Here is a 19,322-nt window from a genome sequence, read left to right on the forward strand (position 1 = left end):
TGTGAATTCTAATGTTCAGTGAGGTCTGAGGTTCACCAGGCCAGAGCACGTGAGAAGGGAAATTTGAAAGCAAATGCCAATCAACAGCAGGGAGCAAGCTCCATCACTTACAGGATGTCTGGAGATGGAGATGACCTCATCAAGATGGTGCTTGATGTGTGGAAAGGACACAAGCCAGAAAACCAGTTAGGGATTATTGAAAAGTCTAAGCAAATGCTCCAAAGAGGACAGTTACTTCAAGTATACAAACGAAGGGAGTGTGCTAGAAATATTAAAATGAAAACAATTCCTAGAATTTCATGCCTGTGTATCTCAAGGGTTGATTGGGAAAATCAGGAGAAAAGAAGTTCCTTGGAAGGAAAAGATTGGCTCTTCCCCTTCAGGCAAACCTGGTTGAAGGCTGAATAAAACATCCCAGAAGAGACACCCAGCAAGAATGCACCAAACATCTTGACAGTGTTTGCAAAGTAGTTTTATGATGATATCGTCATTGTGTTACCTGTATCCAGAACTAAAACACTCACTCATCACTCATATTCCAAACTATTTTGAATAAAAATAGAAATTCTTTGGTTAACATATTCTTAAAGGTTTTTAAACATAGCTGTACAAGTCATTTTTTTGTGCATCAAACAGGTACAATTTTCCACTTTAACAGAATCATGATGTGGATGACAATATCATCCAGACTTTCATGATTACGTTGAAGAAAACTGGATACGGCATTCATCCCGTGAGCAGAGATGAAGAGTGATGATCCTCTTGGCACACCGTGTGGATTTGTGCTTTCCTGGCAAGAGCTGGAACCAATTGAAACAAGAGAGACTGAACTTTAAAACTGCATGGCTATTGGGCTGGTAAGAACCCTGCACTTCACTTATAAGAACAGCATTTCATTGACTCCTTTTTTTTTTAATCCCTTTAGAGGTGATAGAAGTGAATTCAGCATGAGAGAGCCAGATAAGATCTTCCACCTGAACGATGCTTTGACATTTACAAACTACTTTCTCGTATGACATTAATACACTCAGTTTCACAATAACCCTGGGAAGTGGGTGTCATTAACCACTTGCAGATGGATGCATCAAGCACTGAACAGAAGTGACAAATAATAAAATCCCAGTCTCCTAGATCTTAGAAAGGACAGGTCTATGGTATACACAAGTGTTTGTTCTAGAATTGTGCTATTTTTCAGACTTGGAGCTGCCCAAATCAGCCTTGCTTTTTATGGTCTTCATTCAATGTGAATGTTTTTTTTTTGATGTTGTTTGTTTGTTTTTGCTACCAGGTATTGAACCCAGGGGTACTTAACCACTGAGCTATTTCCCTAGCCCTTACAATCTTTTATTGGAGACAGGGTCTCACTAAGTTGCTTAGGGCCTCACTCAGTTACTGAGGCTGGCTTTAAATTTGCAATCTCCTGCCTCAGCCTCCTGAGCTGCTGGAATTACGGGCATGTGCCCCCACACTCAGTTCAATGTGGAAAAAAGTTCCAATGAATTTGAAGCTCTGATAAAGTGTGTATTTCATAATACACACTTTATCCGTTAGTAAATATACACAACATCTTATGTCGTTATAATATCTGTCATGTTGAATTCTGTTTTTATCTCATATTGAACACACATCACCAGACGTTAGATCTTAAAGAACATTTGTAACATAAGGCTACAAACACAAGTACTCTTCTAACATGATAAAATAAGAAGAAAAATGCAGATAATTTTGTCCTGGCTTTTCTTTTTTAAGGTTTTAAGATTCAAGTTATGGGCTGGGGATGTGGCTCAAGCGGTAGCGTGCTCGCCTGGCATGCATGCGGCCCGGGTTCGATCCTCAGCACCACATACAAACAAAGATGTTGTGACTGCCGAAAACTAAAAAATAAATATTAAAAATTCTCTCTCCCTCTCTCTTTAAAAAAAAAGATTCAAGTTACTTTTAACTTTAAAACTATAGTCATTTAGACTCCAAAGACTATTAATTTTTGTAAAAGTATAATCACCTGGTCCTAAAAGTTCTGTTTCAAAGATAACTATGCCTTTAAGGTGAGAATTTTCTGTTAGAACACTGTGTCATAGAGTTTTGATTGTGATAGCCTGGAATTGGCGCCTGTTTGCCATCCTGTGGCACCTGCTTCATTCTGGCCCTTTTTACCATTTCAACAAAAACAGACTAGTAATTCTTTTCTCTGTGTCTTATTATCCTCATTAGAACAAATTACATCCCTTACTCAACCACAGAGGGCCCTGAGCCCCTTTCTCCTCAAAGTGTGGTCCTTAGAACAACCAAATCATGGGCACCCTTGGAACACTGTGAGAAATGCAAGACCTCAGGCCACACCAGGCCTGCAGAAACGGAACGGGCCTTTTGCCAAGATCACCGGGTGATGCATCTATACATTAAAGTTGGAGAAGGCGGATTGAGATTATAGGGTTCCCAGCTTTAACTTCCCACTGTAATTGCCTGGGAGCTGGATTCCGCCCCAGAGAAACTGATTTAATTGGCCTGAAGATTTTTTTTTTTTAACTCCCAGGTGATTCGAACGTGTAACCAAAATTAAACCCACTGGTCTTGATTAACTCTCTCTTTATAGACAAGAACAATGCCCGTGGGTTAGATGATTTGTTCCAGGTTACAAAGCAAAAGTTTGCATGAATAAGAAATTGGAAGGTCTCTGTCTGATATGGGACTGGCTCCGCTATATAAAAGCCCATCCCTCCCAAAGTCCCAGGCCTCTGTTCCCACGTGGGGGAGAGGGCCTCATTCTTGCTTCCATTTCCATCAACCTGCTAGTCTTAGGTGTGTTCTGCCTTTCCGGACACACCGCATGCCTCTTACAGTTTTCAGTGATGCTTGCTTTCCTCCGCGAGCCCCACCCTCATAAACCCTGAAACTATCCTCAGCCTTTTCAGCCTCTTTGGAAGGGTCTTTAACAACACTGTGAACTGACTCATCACCTCCAGTGGCATCGCTCCTTCCACACCATCCTCCTGGTGCCAACTGAACATACTTGACCTCTCAGCTTCCCAAGTTTTCAATTCCTGCTTCTGGTTCAATGCCCTGTGCTTTGATCCTCCTCACCTGGCATCCACTGAATCTGCTCTTGACCACATTTCTATACAGCCCGGGGCTTCTCAAAGAGTAGGCCATTGGAATCACAAGGGAGAGCCCCTTGCCTGCCCCCACACAATGCTGCCCTCTCCCCAGGAGCACTTAGGGGGGGGTCAGGTCATCTGCCTGTTGACACACACCCTAGGGCACGGAGATCCAGAGGCGTAGCTCCACTCAGAGACCCCCCCAGACCTTTCACCCATTTTCTGCTTTCCCTCATCTCCCTCCTTCCCTGAGTAAACCACTGTGCCCTGCTTGTCCCCCGCACTGCTGGGCTCTACAGCTCACCGTGAGGACATGAGTAATCCCCACTGTGCTTGTTTTGGTGGATTAGTGGGTCCATTTCAGACAGACAAATAGGGACATTTTAGAATGCTACCAATTTGGAATAAAGTCTGACTCATTATTGATCTTGTCTTTTTTTTTGGTATCAGGGATTGAACCCAGGGGCACTTAACCACTCAGCCACATCCCCAATCCTTTTTTTTTTTTTTTTTTTTTTTTTTGAGACAGGGTCCCGAGTTGTTTAGAGCCTTGCTAAGTTGCCGAAGCTGGCCTTGAACCTGTGATCTTCCTTCCTCAGCCTCCCAAGGTGCTGGGATTACAGGCGTGAGCCACTGCACCCAGCTCATCTTGTCTTTTACTGGTAGAACATTTTCACCTGACCCACCTATCATTCTCTAATTATATCTCTCTTTTGCTTCTCTCCAGTTTACCACTACTGGCCCCTGGGTGAAAAACAACAACAACAAAAAAAACTTTTTAAATTTAAAGGGGGAAAGGAGTTATAAAACCTTAAGTCTTAAATAAAACATCAAAACACTATAGAATTGCCATCTAATAACTTAGAAATAAGTTAACCAACGCTTTGATTCACATAGAGAAAGCAAACCAATCAAATAGCTTAGGCAACATTTATGCTTAAGGCCGTAATTAGACAACAGCTACAATACTGAAAGAAAATGGAATGTTCCAAACTAATCAAGTGAGATTTTTTTTTAAAAAAGATCAGCCTATTCTAACAATTAAAGGGCAATGTTTCAGTTGAAAATAATTTAAACAAAATAAAGTCATTTAATATTAGTTTATGGAAATATATGGAAATCATACTAAAATCAGAAACTCTACAAAGGTTTTTTAATCACATGAAAATTAGTCAATGAGACTTAAATTATTTACCAACTAAATAACAATATACAAATTTTAATGTTTTGTCGGTTATTAAGTTGTATCGAAAGAGCCTATGCTACAACATACTGATGTAAAAACATCTTCTGCCAAATAATCTTCAGGATTCTACCAAGCCAACATTTGTAATATATGAATCAAAAAATAATAATTTAGTAATATTAAGTGAATGTGAGGATTGGTTTTTCTCTTTTAGTGTTACCAAGGGATTCTTTTATCCAAATTCACAAATAAAATAACTAAAGAGCTTCAGAGTGAATCATTTTGACTGTAATAGTCCTTGGTTTTACAAAATTGAACTCTAAAAATCCAATTCATAAGAAATCTCATGCACCTTAGCAGTAGTGGAATTAGTCTAGAAAAATACATCTCGGGCAGGTGCATTGTCTATTGAAAACTTGCTATGTTCCCACTGAGCTGAAACTGACCTGTTTTCCCCATTTCAAAGATGAGGACACTGAGGTTCTACAGGGTGGAATTATCCAAGAGCACACAACTGCAAGGTCATTTTGAACCTGGGTCTTGCTCACTATTTTCCTATGTCTTTCCATCTCAATTGATATGTAAGTTGACTTTTTTTTTTTCATCTCTTAACATCTTGGTCAAAAAAAAAGGGGTGGGGAGGCTTTAATATTATTAGTCGTCAAGTCTTTTTGGTAGACAGAAATCATGTCCTGAAATGGAATTTTGCCACATTTTAGTGCCTTACCATAGTCCTCAGGGGCATTTCCACCCTTCACTCCCAGCTTTCTTGTGGTTTTTCTGGACCTCTTTCTCCTTATGATTTCAAACAATTGCATTTGCCACAAACTCATGAAAATAACATTCCAGGAAATATCTTGAAAACAACAAAAGACTCCAGCAATACTTAGTGTTTATAAAAATGGAGAAATGCAATGGGTGTAAGGAAAAAAAAGCTGCTTGTTCTAGGAAATTATAAGTATTTGGATATGACATGAAATGTTCTCTGTAAGATGACCTCCCTATCTGTATTTATGAACAGAGAACTTAGCTACCTAGTTAAGAGACAGTGTGAATAACGAAGACAGAAAGTTACAATCCTCTCAGTGATAACAGGAGATAACTTAGGATAGCTGAGTTACTACCTAGAAAAGCAAGCTATCAAAGGTCATTGTGTGAAAGATTATTGGTTCTTCCCAATACACAGGATTGAAATGTATGGCATCTAACACATGTCAATTTCCTGTTGACTGCTGGTCCTTATTAATTCAGTCTTTGAATAAAGATAATGGCAGTAAGCTAATTTTTTTATTCATTTATTCTATCATTCATTTCTACATTTCCAGTTAATCATTTTTTTGTTTTTTGTTTTTGTTTTTGTTTGGTAGTAGGGATTGACCCTAGAGGTGCTTTACCAGTGAGCCACATCCCCAGCCCTTTTTATTTTTTATTTTGAGACAGGGTCTTACTAAGTTGCTGAGGCTGGCTGCCAACTTTCAGTCCTTCTGCCTCAGCCTCCCCAATCACGGAGATTACAGGTATGCATCACCATACCCAGCCAATCAAAATTTTTGAACAATATTATGTATAGGACACTGCATTGAACATGGAAAAAAATAAAACAAAGATGACTTGACCTCTGAGACCCTCATGTCGAGGATGATCAAAATCATCCAAATGAACATTTTCTTTCCCAGGTAGAATTGCCAGCAGCATTGCATAATATGAAATAATAAATGGGGATGCTATAGAACAATGAACTTACTCTATTAATTCAGAAAAGGACAATTTGAAGAAAAGACTGAATTTTTTGTATATGTAAATTACAAAGCAGTTTAACTCTCCCTAAGAATTCTTCTAATTTGTTAAATATTTTGGAAATATTAATTCTATTTAAAAGTCTTGTGCTATTATTTAATACCATAGCCATTAGCCTCATATGGCCATTGAGTTTACTATGTATCTGGTCCAAATTGAGCACACAACTATGCCCTGTGTGTTAAACACACAGATTTCTAAGATTCAGTACAAAAACAGTAAGTAAAATATCTCAATAATTTTAAACTAACTATATATTGAGATTCTAATATTTTGGATATATTGGTGAAAATTGAATCAGTAAAATACATAAGATTAATTTTTAATTTGATAAATATGTGGTTTATTATATCTCTGCTGGACAGCACTGCTCTACATAATATAAAGAAAAGCCTCCAAGGTTTTAGGCATTCTAATAATTATCCATGGAAGACAAAAATAAAATGATCTGAAACCCTGTTCTCCAAATCAGAGCAAAATGAAGTGCGGGTATGTGCAAAGGGCCCATGTGGGATCTAGGGAATATGCAGTAAATACAGAGTAGTTGCAAATAGCTGCAAGCCCTCAGGGACCCATGAGTTTTCCACTCATTGTTGACTATAGAGTTGGCCCCACAACACAGGAGAGTGGTAGGGACTCCAAGAGAATATATATGGCTCATGTATGGAAAACCTAGAACCTATAAGAATAGAGAATCAAAGAAAAGGTCAGGAGTGCAAAGAATGCAGGGCTCTGAGAATCCAGTGAAAATGTGAGCATGGGACTCAGGGTACAGCTCTGTGATAGAGTACCTGCCTGGTGTGCAAGAGGCCCTGGATTCCATCCTCAGCACTGTATTCAAAGAAAAGAAAAGAAAAAGAAATGAACATGCATCACCTCACCATGATTTAGACATGTCTCCAGGAATTCCTGTGTTGAAGACTTAATCCCCAGTGTCATATATTAATCGTATCGGGAGGTAATCAGAGTTAGATGAGGTCAGGAGGGTAGGGCTCCCATGATGGGGGAGCAGCTTTATAAGAAGAGAGACCTATGCTAGCTAGCATGCTCGCTCTGACCCACCATGTGATGCCCTCTGTCATGTTGAGATGCAAGAAAGGGCCCTCGGCACAACCGGGCACCTAGATACTGGACTTTCCAGCTTCCAGTGCCATTCGCCAAAGAAACTTCCATGCTTTATCAATTACCCAGACTATGGGATTCAGTTATAGCAACAGAAGACAATTAAGACAATCCCATTGGACCAGAAAGACTCTCCTCCCAGACCCTCCTGGAAGCACCAAGCCTAATCTGAGAGGGGCCCTCGCTCCTTTGACCTAGCCAGAGCGCCAGTTCTGAAGGTCAGCCAGGACTCTAACATGATGCTCGAGTTACAGTTGAGTTGAATGGTTTTGAGATTCATTCCTCTTGGGTACTCTGGCTTCTCTATTTTACCCCTTTCAGCTTTTCCTTTATTTCACTCTCTCTGTGTCTGAAATTCTCTTTCAGCTCAACCACATGGGCTCCCTGGGACACCTTCCCTGCCTCCGCCATCGGCCATCATTGGTAAGTCACATTCTCCTGCAGTCACAACATTTCTTCATTGTTCCAGTCGCATCTTAAGTGGCTTAGTTCAACTCAAAAAAATTTTAATTAAAAAATAAATAGCTAGTAATCAGACACATGATTACAAAAAAAGATAAAGTTGCAGGCAGATTTATTGCAATACTTCATCAAAGGGCAGAGCTACTTCTCTGTACACTCAAGAAAATGAATGTGAATGTTGTAGCAAGGAAATTGTTTTAAACAACATTCATTATTTAACATGAGAAAGAAACTAGCCTAACAAATAGAATGGTCAAATAACTTGTGATATAGTCATATAGTAGAAATCTCTACAACTATTAAAATCATACATTTGAAGACCAATGATAAAAGTTACACAATAAAAATTAAGAAAGGTACATAACTATATGTGATATGATCTGACTATATAACATAAAATACATAGGAAAGGTTAATAGTGGCTAGCTCTGGGTTGTGACATTATAGGTAATTTTTATTTTTCTTTACATATAGTCTCTGTATTTAATTTTTTTTACAACTAACATATATTACTTTTACAATCTGAAAAATATATACATAAAATAAACTATTGATTCTCTAGTGTCCGATTTTAATAAAGTGTCCAATTTTATAAAGAATTCCCACCAAAAGCTTATCTTTCATGGAAAAATTATACCACCTCTCAAGATGATATATAATACAGTACAGTATTTTATTATACACTATGACCCTGTGTCAGCAAGGTTAGTTATGCCTGTTATGACTGCTTTATGTCACCTGATACAATATTGACTATCTATAAAACAACTCCGGTGTAAGAAAGAGACATGCCCGTCTAAAAATCAACAAGACTTATTTAAAGGGTGTTAAAGAAGAAGACCTAATTAGTCCTTTCTCCAGGAATCAGTAGCATGTTTCAGTAGAAAAGTTCAAAGCAAAATTAGTTCAAAGCTACTTCCACAGATGCAAAACCAAAAAAATCCAGTGTTATCAGACCTGATTGCTTTTGAACATATTAAGAAATTTTAAATGTATTAAGAATTTTTTTTTTCAAAACATTCACAGCACATTCTGAAGAACAGAAAGTGGAGTCAGTCTTCACAGAATGAGTTACGGTTTCATCCTTATTCTCTCAAGAAAAATCATTTCGCTCATTCCAAGGTCTGCTCAAAAACAAAAGGATGTAAAATCAATTAATCATGTTGCTCACAATAAGCATGTTTTTGTCCACCTAGAGCCACTGCAGGAGATTGTAGCAATTTCACAATTGCTTTCTGCTTCCCCAAGAACCCAGCATCTCATGATTCATCTTTATGTTTTTGCAAACATTTATCAAAAGTCTCCTAGGTGTGGGCCCTCAACAAGGCACCAGTGAAACTAAACCCTTAAGGACCAGGGGCTCAGAGAGTGCCTCTAAAAATTCACATGAAATATAAATTTCCATAATCTGATAAATATATCATTAATCAAATACATAAATTGGTATTAGCAGCATTGGATAAAACACTATTTTTAAAGGGAATAATAGGGCCCCTTTGTCATCTCTCCAGTATGTATTCTGCTACCTTCTTTATAGGAAACTTGGTGAGTTAGAGGCTTGGCCATTAGGTATTATCATGGTAGTTGGAGAGACCTGGGACTTAACTTTTTTAATCTAATGCTTACAGTTGTCCCTTCAAGAAAACCATAAAATTTAAAATGGGCACAGATAAAAATATTCCTAATCTTGTCATTCAAATTTCTGTACAAAGGTTTCTCTGCTGTGATTCCCATTTTTCATGCTTCCCATGCAGTGTTAAAGAAATCATGGTGCCTAACAGTCTCTTAATTGCCCCAAAAAAAAGAACAAATTCAGACACTCTTTTCCTTATTCATTATTTTAGTCACCTATGCCCATTTTAGAACCTCTATCGTATGCCACAGAAACGTTTCCTAAAAGCCAAATGGATGAAATTTCACAACACTGAGAGGTAAAAACGGTTAACAGTTCATGTGTGTGCATAATTATTTCAAGACAAATGAACAGGAAAAGCCTAGCTCAGACTACTTGTAACTTCTTCTGCCTTTCTTAGAGTAGTAAAAAATAAGGGAAAGAGAAATAATAAAAGCAAAAAGCAAAAAAGCGATGAAAGCCAGTAAAGACTTCCGTGTGTGAAAAAAACTGCATTCAGTACACATGGTGTATTCTTCCGGGCAGAACCTTTCCAGCGCTTCGGGACCCAGGAAACCATTGTTGTCGATAATCTTCCTGTAATGCTTCATGGATGGTTTGGGCTCAAACTGATTGGCGGCATATCGATAGAGGCCAAACTTCGGAGCCGAGCGATCGTTAAATGAATAAGCAAAGTATCCACAAAGATTGATACCATCCAACACGTAGGCTGGAAAAACACAAGGACAGGAGGAATCATTGAAATATTTTGCCCACAGGACCTCCCTTTGACATAGCATTGGTCCACCAGGGAAAAGAGCACTTAATAAAACTTTGGAATCCATTAGATTTAATTAGAAAAATCTTTTTATAAGGAGACAAATAGGTAAATATCAAGACAAATACTGAACTACACGGAACAGTGGTTTGATGTAACTAAACCTACTATGATGCATTTGGCTTAAATTTTACACTCATCAGCACTTCAGATGTCTGTGGGACCATGTGTGATTGAAGATGAGAAAGTCTATCCCCTAGTAGAGCTAGGGGTTTCTGTCTGGTCTTCCACTTTTCCCTAAACTCTTACTCCTAGAAGAAAATACTATTTCTTGGATTGTTTCAGTGTAACCAGGTCCTTTGTTGTGAGTGGCAGTGTGTGTTTCTGTTGGAGAGTTTCTTTTCTTTTAAAGAGAGAGAGGAGATAATTTTTTATATATATTTATTGTTTAGTTTTCGGTGGACACAACATCTTTATTTTAAGTGGTGCTAAGGATCGAACCCAGAGCCCCCGCGCATGCCAGGAGAGCGCGCTCCCGCTCACATCCCCAGCCCTGTTGGAGAGTTTCTATCAGCTACCCTTTGGCGGCCTTTCTGTTTCAGGGGCTCCTTACCTTTCAGAGCTTCATTTACATAATTCTGTATGTAATACATCCTCAACTTGTCTTGTTCGGCCTGGGGATCATCATCAATGCCATTGGCCATTATATACATGGGGAGATCTCCGTACTTGAACTTCAGCCAGTTCAGCACTTTGCGCAAGCCCCAGGGCACCACGGCCACCTGGCTGGGGGAGTTGAGCCAGGTGATGTCCGTCATTTCTTGCACCTCAAGGTAATCGTTGTATTTTAGGGGATCTTCTTTCTCCCAGTCTACAAGTATAGTGGTGTAATGGCTTAAAGCCAGAAAGTCAAAGGAACCCTGGATCAGCTTCTTCTCCTCTTCGGTGAAATAAGGTAGAAGAAAATTGTTCCTTTGGTTCAGCCATTCCCTCATCACGCGTGGGTAATCTCCAGAGCCGAAAATGGGTTCGGCCAGCCAGCCAATGTCAAATTCCAAAACTCTCTCGGCCACTTCTTTGTCCTTTGGGGACAGAGGGCACGCGGGTTCTATCCAATCCGCCTGCAAGGCTATGGAGATTTTGCCCTTTTGAGCAGGTCTGAACTTTTCATCATACACGTGCCAAGCCAACGCGTGGGCCTTCAGAAGGTGATGCCCCGCCCGGTAGGTCATATTGCGCGTGTCGGGCTCATTCATCGTGATCCAAAACTGGACGTGGTGACCGAGCTCTTGAAAGCACAGTCTGGCATACTCTGCAAAAGCCAGGGTGGTGCGCGGGTTCTCCCAGGCGCCCTGCTTGGCCAGCGGACGCGGCAGGCCTTGGTGGGGGGCCGCGGGGTGCCACAGGGACACCACTGGCGTGATGTTGGCGCGGACCAGTTCACTGACCACGCAGCGATAGAAGTGCAGGACCGTGTGGTTCACGTGGGACTGGTTGCCCAGAGGGAGGATCAGGGCCCAGTCCAGGGAGAAGTGAAAATGCGAAACGTGCATTTCCTGGAGTAAGGCGATCTGGGGCCGGATGGCAGCAAAATCTACGCAGTAGGATTTCCTCTTCTTGGCCATCACTCCGTCCACTTTAATAAGCCTCTTACTGTGATGGACGTCCCACAGGTAGACATTCGGGTCAGTAAACTGAGAGAGAGTGGTGTCCACCTACAAAAAAAATAGAGTAAAGGTTTGCTTCACCTGGAAAATCCTGAAAGGTCCATGCAAGTATTTCAACAAAATTAGCAAGTAAGATGAGCAAAATTAAACTCCTTTCTAGCTGGGAATTTAAACCACTTTTTGTAAATTGTAGTTTCTTGAGGAAGAAAAGATTCCACTTTTTTTAAAAAATATTTTTTAGTTGTCAATGGAACCTTATTTTATTTATTTATTTGCAGTGCTGAGAACCGAACCCAGTGCCTCACACATGCTAGGCAAGCGCTCTGCCACTGAGCCACAACCCCAGCAAAGATTCCACTCTAAAAAAAAAAAAAAAAAGTACTTTACATTACTCACAGTTCTTGCTAAACTTTACACTTAAGATTAGTGTTTTTTAAAAACTATCTGATTTTGGTCACTTCAGTTAACAAAAACAAATAATTTTTGCAGGCAGGCAGTCTGTAGTTGTGCAAGAAGGGTATTGTTGGATGTTTTAGTGTAAGAAATCACTAATGGCATGAGGTATTCAAATTTAAAAATAAATAGGCAAAATGTAAAAGCTTAAAAGCTGCATGAGTTAAAGCTAGAAAATGAAATCGTATTTATAATTAAATTGTGCTTCTTAAAATTATGTCCTACATTTAGGTTTGCCCTGGGGTGCTAAATAAGCATAACTGTTGTCTTTCCTGGAGTTTAGGGTCAGTGATAGAATTTAACAAATTCAATCTATTGGTATAAAGCCCGAGAGAGAATGTGGAAATAAGGAACAATAATGTTATCCACCCAGAGAGGGATTTCTTTTAAATGAAGTTTTTCTTTAGTTTTCTAAAATATTTTTTTTCTGTATTAATATTAATTATAGGGTTCTCAAACATATGACATATAAGCTTCCAAAATAGAAACAGGTGCTTAGGAAAAGTGGACAAATTGTGAAAGCAAAAAAATCATGAAATCCTCCCTCCACAGCTTACACAAAAACTGAAAAGTCCATCTGAGAGACCTGCAACCTAAGCCAGTTTCTCCTCTGAAATAATCCTTTTAGAACAGGTGTCTTGGCCTGACCCTGCCATAAAAGCAAAGATCAGATAAACCCTGGTTTTGAAGCTCTAGCAGAGGTGTTGTGAATTTTACAGTCCTGTCATAAACGCACAATTCGTTGCTGGTTCTCTGGAGGGGTGAGTGCTGTGTTTGTAAGGGAAAGTAATAAAAAGCAGGGTGTCAGAGGAAATTGATTTTCTGGAGAATTGTCCCTTGTGGATCACCCACGCATGCACTTCCCCTAGTGCTGTGGGAATGCTGTAAGAAGTCATTTTCCACATCCGTATACCCACAAATTGTGTTTCCTTAGCTTCACAAGAGAAAATATTTGCATGCTATTTTGAAGAAAAAGTGTTCAGAACTTGAAGGAATTTTTTGCATTATTTTTATAGAGCTTTGAGATGACTAAATTCATAACTTTTCTGCCAGAATCATCCAAAGCAACAACTTTGATTCACTCCATCTGAAAACAAACATGAAAGACCAAGATATGATTATTTGGCATGGGTGGGGGGTTGGGATCATATTTTTTTAAATATGCAGCATTTAGAAATGAGTGTTTAGGTAAAATTTCATCTAACTGCTGTTAATTTGTTGACTTTGTTTTTGCTTAAAAATGAAATAGTAAAATTAGACCTTTGAGAAGGAATTGGTATAAAGTATGTATCTAGTATGTTATGGAAGAAACTTTCTCCTAACAGGGACTGAAGTCAAAGAAGCTCCATGTCTTCAGTATGTAGCACATTCTTTATTTCTGTTACCTAGGAGCATTTGTGGTTATGGGAAAACAAGCCTGCCAGCTAGAAGTTGGGTCCAAGTGAAATGACAATGCCTATGAATGAGCCAACATCAGACTTCAGACAGGTCACGGTCAATGGGATATTATTTTTCAACTTATTAGAGTGAAACACAAGCCCCAAATATTAAGTGTTTGAAACACCAGCCAGGAAGGGAAAGATGAATTTGGATGGTTTAGACATCAACTTCTCAGGACATCAACGTGTTAAGTTAGAACACTGCTTGTCAATGAAAATGCTCTCACACCTTGGAACAGATGGGTCAGAGGACCTCCTTTTACTATGCCAATCAGGCATTGGCCTGGAGTTGCTAATATGAGGCCAAGCCCAAACTGCAAACCAGAAAGAAGAAAACGCAGCTGCAGCCTGTTCCCACAGAGAGCTTCCAGGGAGTTGGCATCCACCATGGCTTTGAGAGTCAATTATGGGTTTGGGGCCTGATAAGCTAAAAGTGCATCCTCAAAGAGGTTGAGACTAGTGAGTGGCTCACCCAGGATTAACCCATTTTGTCCCATCATCCTAGGTGTAGAACATCTATATAACTTATATTATGTAATATATAATACTTATAATAAATATTAATATCATATACATATATAAAATATGTCATATATATGGGCTCCATATATATGACATATTTTTTTTTGGTACCAGGGATTGAACCTAGGGGGGGCTTAACTATTGAGCCACATCCCCAGCCCATATGGTATTTTATTTAGAAATAGGGTCTCCCTAAATTGTTGATGCTGGTTTGAACTTGCAATCCTCCTGCCTCAGCCTCCCAAGCTGCTGGGATTACAGGCATGCGCCATGGCACCCAGCGGTTTCCAACCTATTTCAACCTATTTTAATGTACCTGTGTTGATTTCTTTGAAATATTCACAGAATTGAAAACTTGGGACTTAGTAAGATTAAGATTCTATTAAAAAGGAACTTCTCTCCCCATTTTCCTATTTGCTGCCATACTTTTTTGCTTCTGATCAGAGTTTCTCTTCTCTCTCAAGGAAATAAGATGCAGGCTTTGCATGGAAATTGGGAAGGAGTAAAATGGTTTTCAACAGCCTCCACTTCCCTACGTTCCCACCGCCTGCACAGAGATGCTGGCTATGAGACTTCTCCACACACAAAGGACCAAATTGGGAGTTACCTGCCAGACTTGGGCTGCTATCAGAAATCAGGGAGGACATGAGCCCTTCAGTGACAGTGCTCAATGCCTTCAGAGAGTGAGTGAGAAGTCAAGATACAGAATAAAGACCAAGCACCATCTAATTCACCCCATCCCCAATAAAGGGCAGGAGGAAGGAGGGACTGAAGGACCTATCTTCTTCCCTTTCTCTGTCCCTGTCCCTCCTCTTTCCTTATCAGCCCCAACTCTGCCACCTCAGAGACTGCTTAAGCTCCATTTTGTGTCCCACATGGAGAGAGAAAGAAGGTTCCAAATAGCTCTGGACTGGGGAAGAAGGGAGACAAGCAAGAAGGAAAGCCCACACTGAGCAAATTGAAGCTAAGAAGCCTTCTTCCTATTGCACTCAGACATCCTTACCATCACCATGACAGGGACCTGGGATAATCAACTTATGGAGAGGAAACATTTCCTTTTGGCTCACAGTTTTGGTGGTTATAGTCCTTGATTGATTGACAGCTTTGCTTTTGGGTCTATGGTGAGACAGGACATCGTGGTGGGGAGCATGTGGTAAAGCCAACTGCTTATCTCATGGTCAGGATACAAAAAAGAGAAAGAGGAAAGGGCTGGAGACCTACTATTCTCCTCCAGGGCACATCCCCAATTACCTAAAGGCCTCCTACCAGGCCCCACCTCTTAAACATTTCCCCACCCCCCAGCAGTGCCAAGTTGGAAACCAAGCCTTTAACCCATGGGCCTTTGGGGACATTCCAAATCCACACTAAAGCACCAAACCAACATTCCTTAGTAAATGTGAAGAAAGGAATTGAGTCTGAGACCACGTCTGAACCATACTACATGTTCTGAAAAAAAAAAATGTAAGAAAAATCTAAACCAACAAAAACATATGAAGGCTAGTGTTGATTTATTTACTTAAAAATATTTCAATTTAATATTTACAAAGAAACAACAATGCATTGCAACCAGAACACCTTTCCTCAGATCCAAGCATTCTTCCAAATACTTCTTTTGAAGCTATAGCAGCTACAAAGTGACTAGAAGAATCCAACATGCTAAATCTCACTGCTTAACAATAGAGACTGAACTGTGTCTCTGTCTTGATCAGTTTTCATTCTCAGGCTATGTGGCAGTACTCCACCATCCCACCCTGCTCACTTACCCTCAAGTTCTGTTCACTCCTTTACCTTGTTTGTGTACCCATCTCTTAATTTCAATAGTCTCCTTTACTCCTTTGAAAGCAGGGTGGTGATTTTACTCATTTCAGTGACTAAACTGACAATCCCCCCTAATCAAGTGACCCCATCACCACACAAGGATCTGAACACACTGAATGAAGTATTCAATCAAACCCAAGAAAATAAGTCCCTTTTAAATTAGGGAAATTAAAAAAGAACATTGAGGATTAACTAACTGCAAAGTAGATATTCAATAAATATTGATTGATCATTTCAAAGCATTTCCATATCATTTCAGTGACTGTATCTAAAAAGGGCATTTCTATCATTGAGTCATTGGAGAAGGGTTTGCATTCATGAGGGGTTTCTGCAGGTCTGGGGGTGAGGGTGGTCCATGTTTATGCCTCAGGAGAGCTGTACCCTCATTCTCGGCTGGTCCACTGAGATCTCAGAGACTCTGGAGTTCCATGTCATATCTTATTTATGAAAAAGCTCAACTGTTTTAAAAAGGATTAGAACCCCATAATACTAAAAGACAGTGTTTTTTTTTATTGTCTTATCAAATCTTAAATACTCAGGTGTTTAAATTCTTTTCCTTTGGATCTAATTTAAATCATACGATGAAGATTGGAAGATCTTTGGGGAGAAGAGTGCAGCATTCCAAATGGTGATCTCCAGGTGCTCACTGGGAACTGTTTGGCTCCAAGAGCGGAGAGTGCACCATGTCAAGAGCCTGAGAAGGAAGCACTACTTACTAGTGACAGGGCTTGGTGAGACTGCTGATTGGTTTTGTCAGCTGACTTACTTGAACGTAGTTGTCAACAACTCCCCAAGCAAAGTCACAGGGAAATGTCCCTTCTAGGGGTTGATTTTCAGGTAAAGGAGGGAAGCCATTTTTCTCTATCAGCTTTTGGTAGAACAAGGCTGAAGACTTCGGCAACAGCTTCTTATCCTGGCTCAGAAAGTCGACATAGAAGAGTCCACGTCTGATGCTGTAGCCTCTGTGCCACTCGAAACCATCCATGAGGGACCACGCCGTGTACCCGATGACATTGACCCCATCCAGCCTGATGGCTGCAAAAGGCAGAGAGGACAAGAGCAGCATGACCCTTCCCTGGGCACTCACCTCATGGCTCGAGAGAATCTGAGGGTTTCACTATTTAAGGAAACGCCAAGTAGAATGCTCCCAGTTTGGCAAACCAATGATTTTTTTTTCTTATTGACAAAAGGTTCTCATTGATTCTAGATAACTCTACAAATAAATGGCTTCACAAATAGGCTTATCGCCAATGTGTTTTTATTTGGATTTCTGAGACAGGATAGTTTCTTACTCCCAGTGGGTGCACTACAGGGCTAATATCTGTTTTCTGCCTAAGCACCTAGCACTGAACCTCAGATCATAAATGAAAAAGATCTTTAAAATCATGAACTACTACTTTTTCCAGATAATATGTATACACCCCTTTTTTTAAAAAAAAAAAGTGTTTAATCAGTCAAAGTAATAAAAACTCAAGAACACGCACAGAGAGCTACATGTCCTAAGATTTCTATTATACTTAAAGTCTTAATCAATAACTGCAAATCAAGTAATTTCAAACATTAACCCAGTTTCTCCCTTATGAGAGAAGATAAAAATTAAGTTCTTCAAGGCCTCAAACAAAAAAGGCACCACCTAAATGCATTTCCACTATTGCCAAAATGAATTCCTACATTATGATTAAAAACAGAACACAGCATATGGCAGATAATCTTAAGGATTGTTTCCCCCATGGATTTTGACAAGAGATGAATATTTTTACCCCAAATCTTACCTTTTAAGGTTTCCATGATGAACTTTTTGAGGTAATACATGTATTTGGCGTCATCTCTCTTGGTGGTCCCTGAGACAAACCAGCCATTTTCCACAATAAATATTTGAGGGTGGTTATATTCAAGGTCAATCCAAGAAAGGAGTTGCCTCAGGTTGGGAGATTCTAATTGGTGGAACTTCATGTGCGGGTCCAATAGTTGAAAACTCAAGGTTGGTCCAAAGGAAAGAGCAAAAAAGTCAGCGGTTCCCTTGACGAACCTTTTCTCAGATTCAGTAAAACCAGGCAGAAGAGATGAAAGGTTATTCTTCATGCTCTCAGGATAGTCACCATCAATAAATATGGGTTTGGCAAACCAGCCTAGTACGAAGTCAAGGGATTTTTGACATTCTTTGATGTTATGGTCTGTCATTCTTCGAGGATTGATCCAGTGAGAGCTGAGGGCGATGGACACTTGGCCTCCCTGAGTTGGACGGAAAGAAGTGTTGTAGAGATGCCAGATTTTGGCATGAGCCTGTGAAGAGAAAAATCATGGTGAATTTCTCTGATGGTGAGAGATGCAGGACATAGTCATTTCCCCAATTCTAGTTGTATCTGTTTCTCATCAAGCCTATCCTAATGACTAACCCCACACTAGAAAAATTAGCTGGAACCAGGTCTGGGGTTGTGGCTCAGTGGTAGAGCGCTTGCCTAGCAGGTGTGAGGCACTGGGTTCGATTCTCAGCACCATGTAAAAATAAATAAATAAGGGGATTATATCCATCCACAACCCAAAAATATTTTTTTAAAAAATTAGCTGGAACCAATAAATTATTTCAGAGGTAGCTCACCCCACCATGAGCTGCTACCATGATTAAAGTTGTTTCCATTGTTTTTCAGCAGCCAGTGGAAATTTATTATGAAATTTATTATGAATTTATTAGAGTAAGTTGGTAGTTATTATTCATATTTTGAAAAGCTAATGAAATAAGAATTTGTTATACTGTCTTACTACTTACTTGACTTTGGATTATGGGCTTTTTAATTAATGGGTTCCATGAAAAGAACCAATGTCGCATCTGTGATCACACTAGGAATTTCTAAATAGGATTATATACTTTATCCTAAGAGACTGGGAGTTTCCAAACTGACTCAAGTTGTTGGAGTCAATTTAATATTTCTTACTCATCTCCCATAGCTAAATTCCAATGTGTGTCCTCAGAATCTTTGTTCTTCCCTACGAATGAGCATAATATATTAAAAGACAATCCAGATTCTAATCTTGGCCCACCCTCCACGACTCTGGGACAGTGCTGGCTTCCCGCAGATCCAGGCTACAAGGTATAAGCCAAGAGGAAAAACACAGCTAAATACAGCTGGCAGGAGATGGGCACTCTACCGTTAAGTCAGCTCTCAGTAACTGTTTCCTACCAGTGAAAGGGCTTTGCTTCCATGAAACCAACTTTATATTCCCATTAAATCTTGATGACTTCTGATATCTTTTCATTTGTTTTCTTTTATTTACAAATATTGAGACTTAAATGGTATTTTTCCCTTTCTACTTGAAGTTTCGCTTCACCTTTGGATTCCTTGACTTACTCCCACTATTTTCCTACAAATATA

The 19,322-nt window shown here is 39.7% G+C and overlaps 1 protein-coding gene across 2 annotated transcripts in view; it reads right to left on the reverse strand.

The window, feature by feature from the left end:
• Positions 1-454: 454 nt before the first annotated feature.
• The window catches only part of Kl (klotho), a 60,542-nt gene continuing 41,674 nt past the window's right edge, over positions 455-19,322 (reverse strand). Inside the window, exons 2-5 of one of the 2 annotated variants that reach the window (XM_040281613.2) lie at positions 17,724-18,234; positions 16,718-16,986; positions 10,666-11,767; positions 455-800 (exon numbers count right to left, since the gene is read on the reverse strand). In XM_040281613.2, the coding sequence (XP_040137547.2) occupies positions 727-800; positions 10,666-11,767; positions 16,718-16,986; positions 17,724-18,234 (1,956 nt within the window). In that variant the 3' untranslated portion in view covers positions 455-726. Of the gene's footprint in view, positions 801-7,757; positions 10,005-10,665; positions 11,768-16,717; positions 16,987-17,723; positions 18,235-19,322 lie in introns of those variants that run through there. The other variant, XM_005317085.5, reaches the window with a different exon arrangement.

This window comes from Ictidomys tridecemlineatus, chromosome 6 (genome assembly GCF_052094955.1).
Source record: "Ictidomys tridecemlineatus isolate mIctTri1 chromosome 6, mIctTri1.hap1, whole genome shotgun sequence".
In the NCBI taxonomy this organism is placed as follows: domain Eukaryota; kingdom Metazoa; phylum Chordata; class Mammalia; order Rodentia; family Sciuridae; genus Ictidomys; species Ictidomys tridecemlineatus.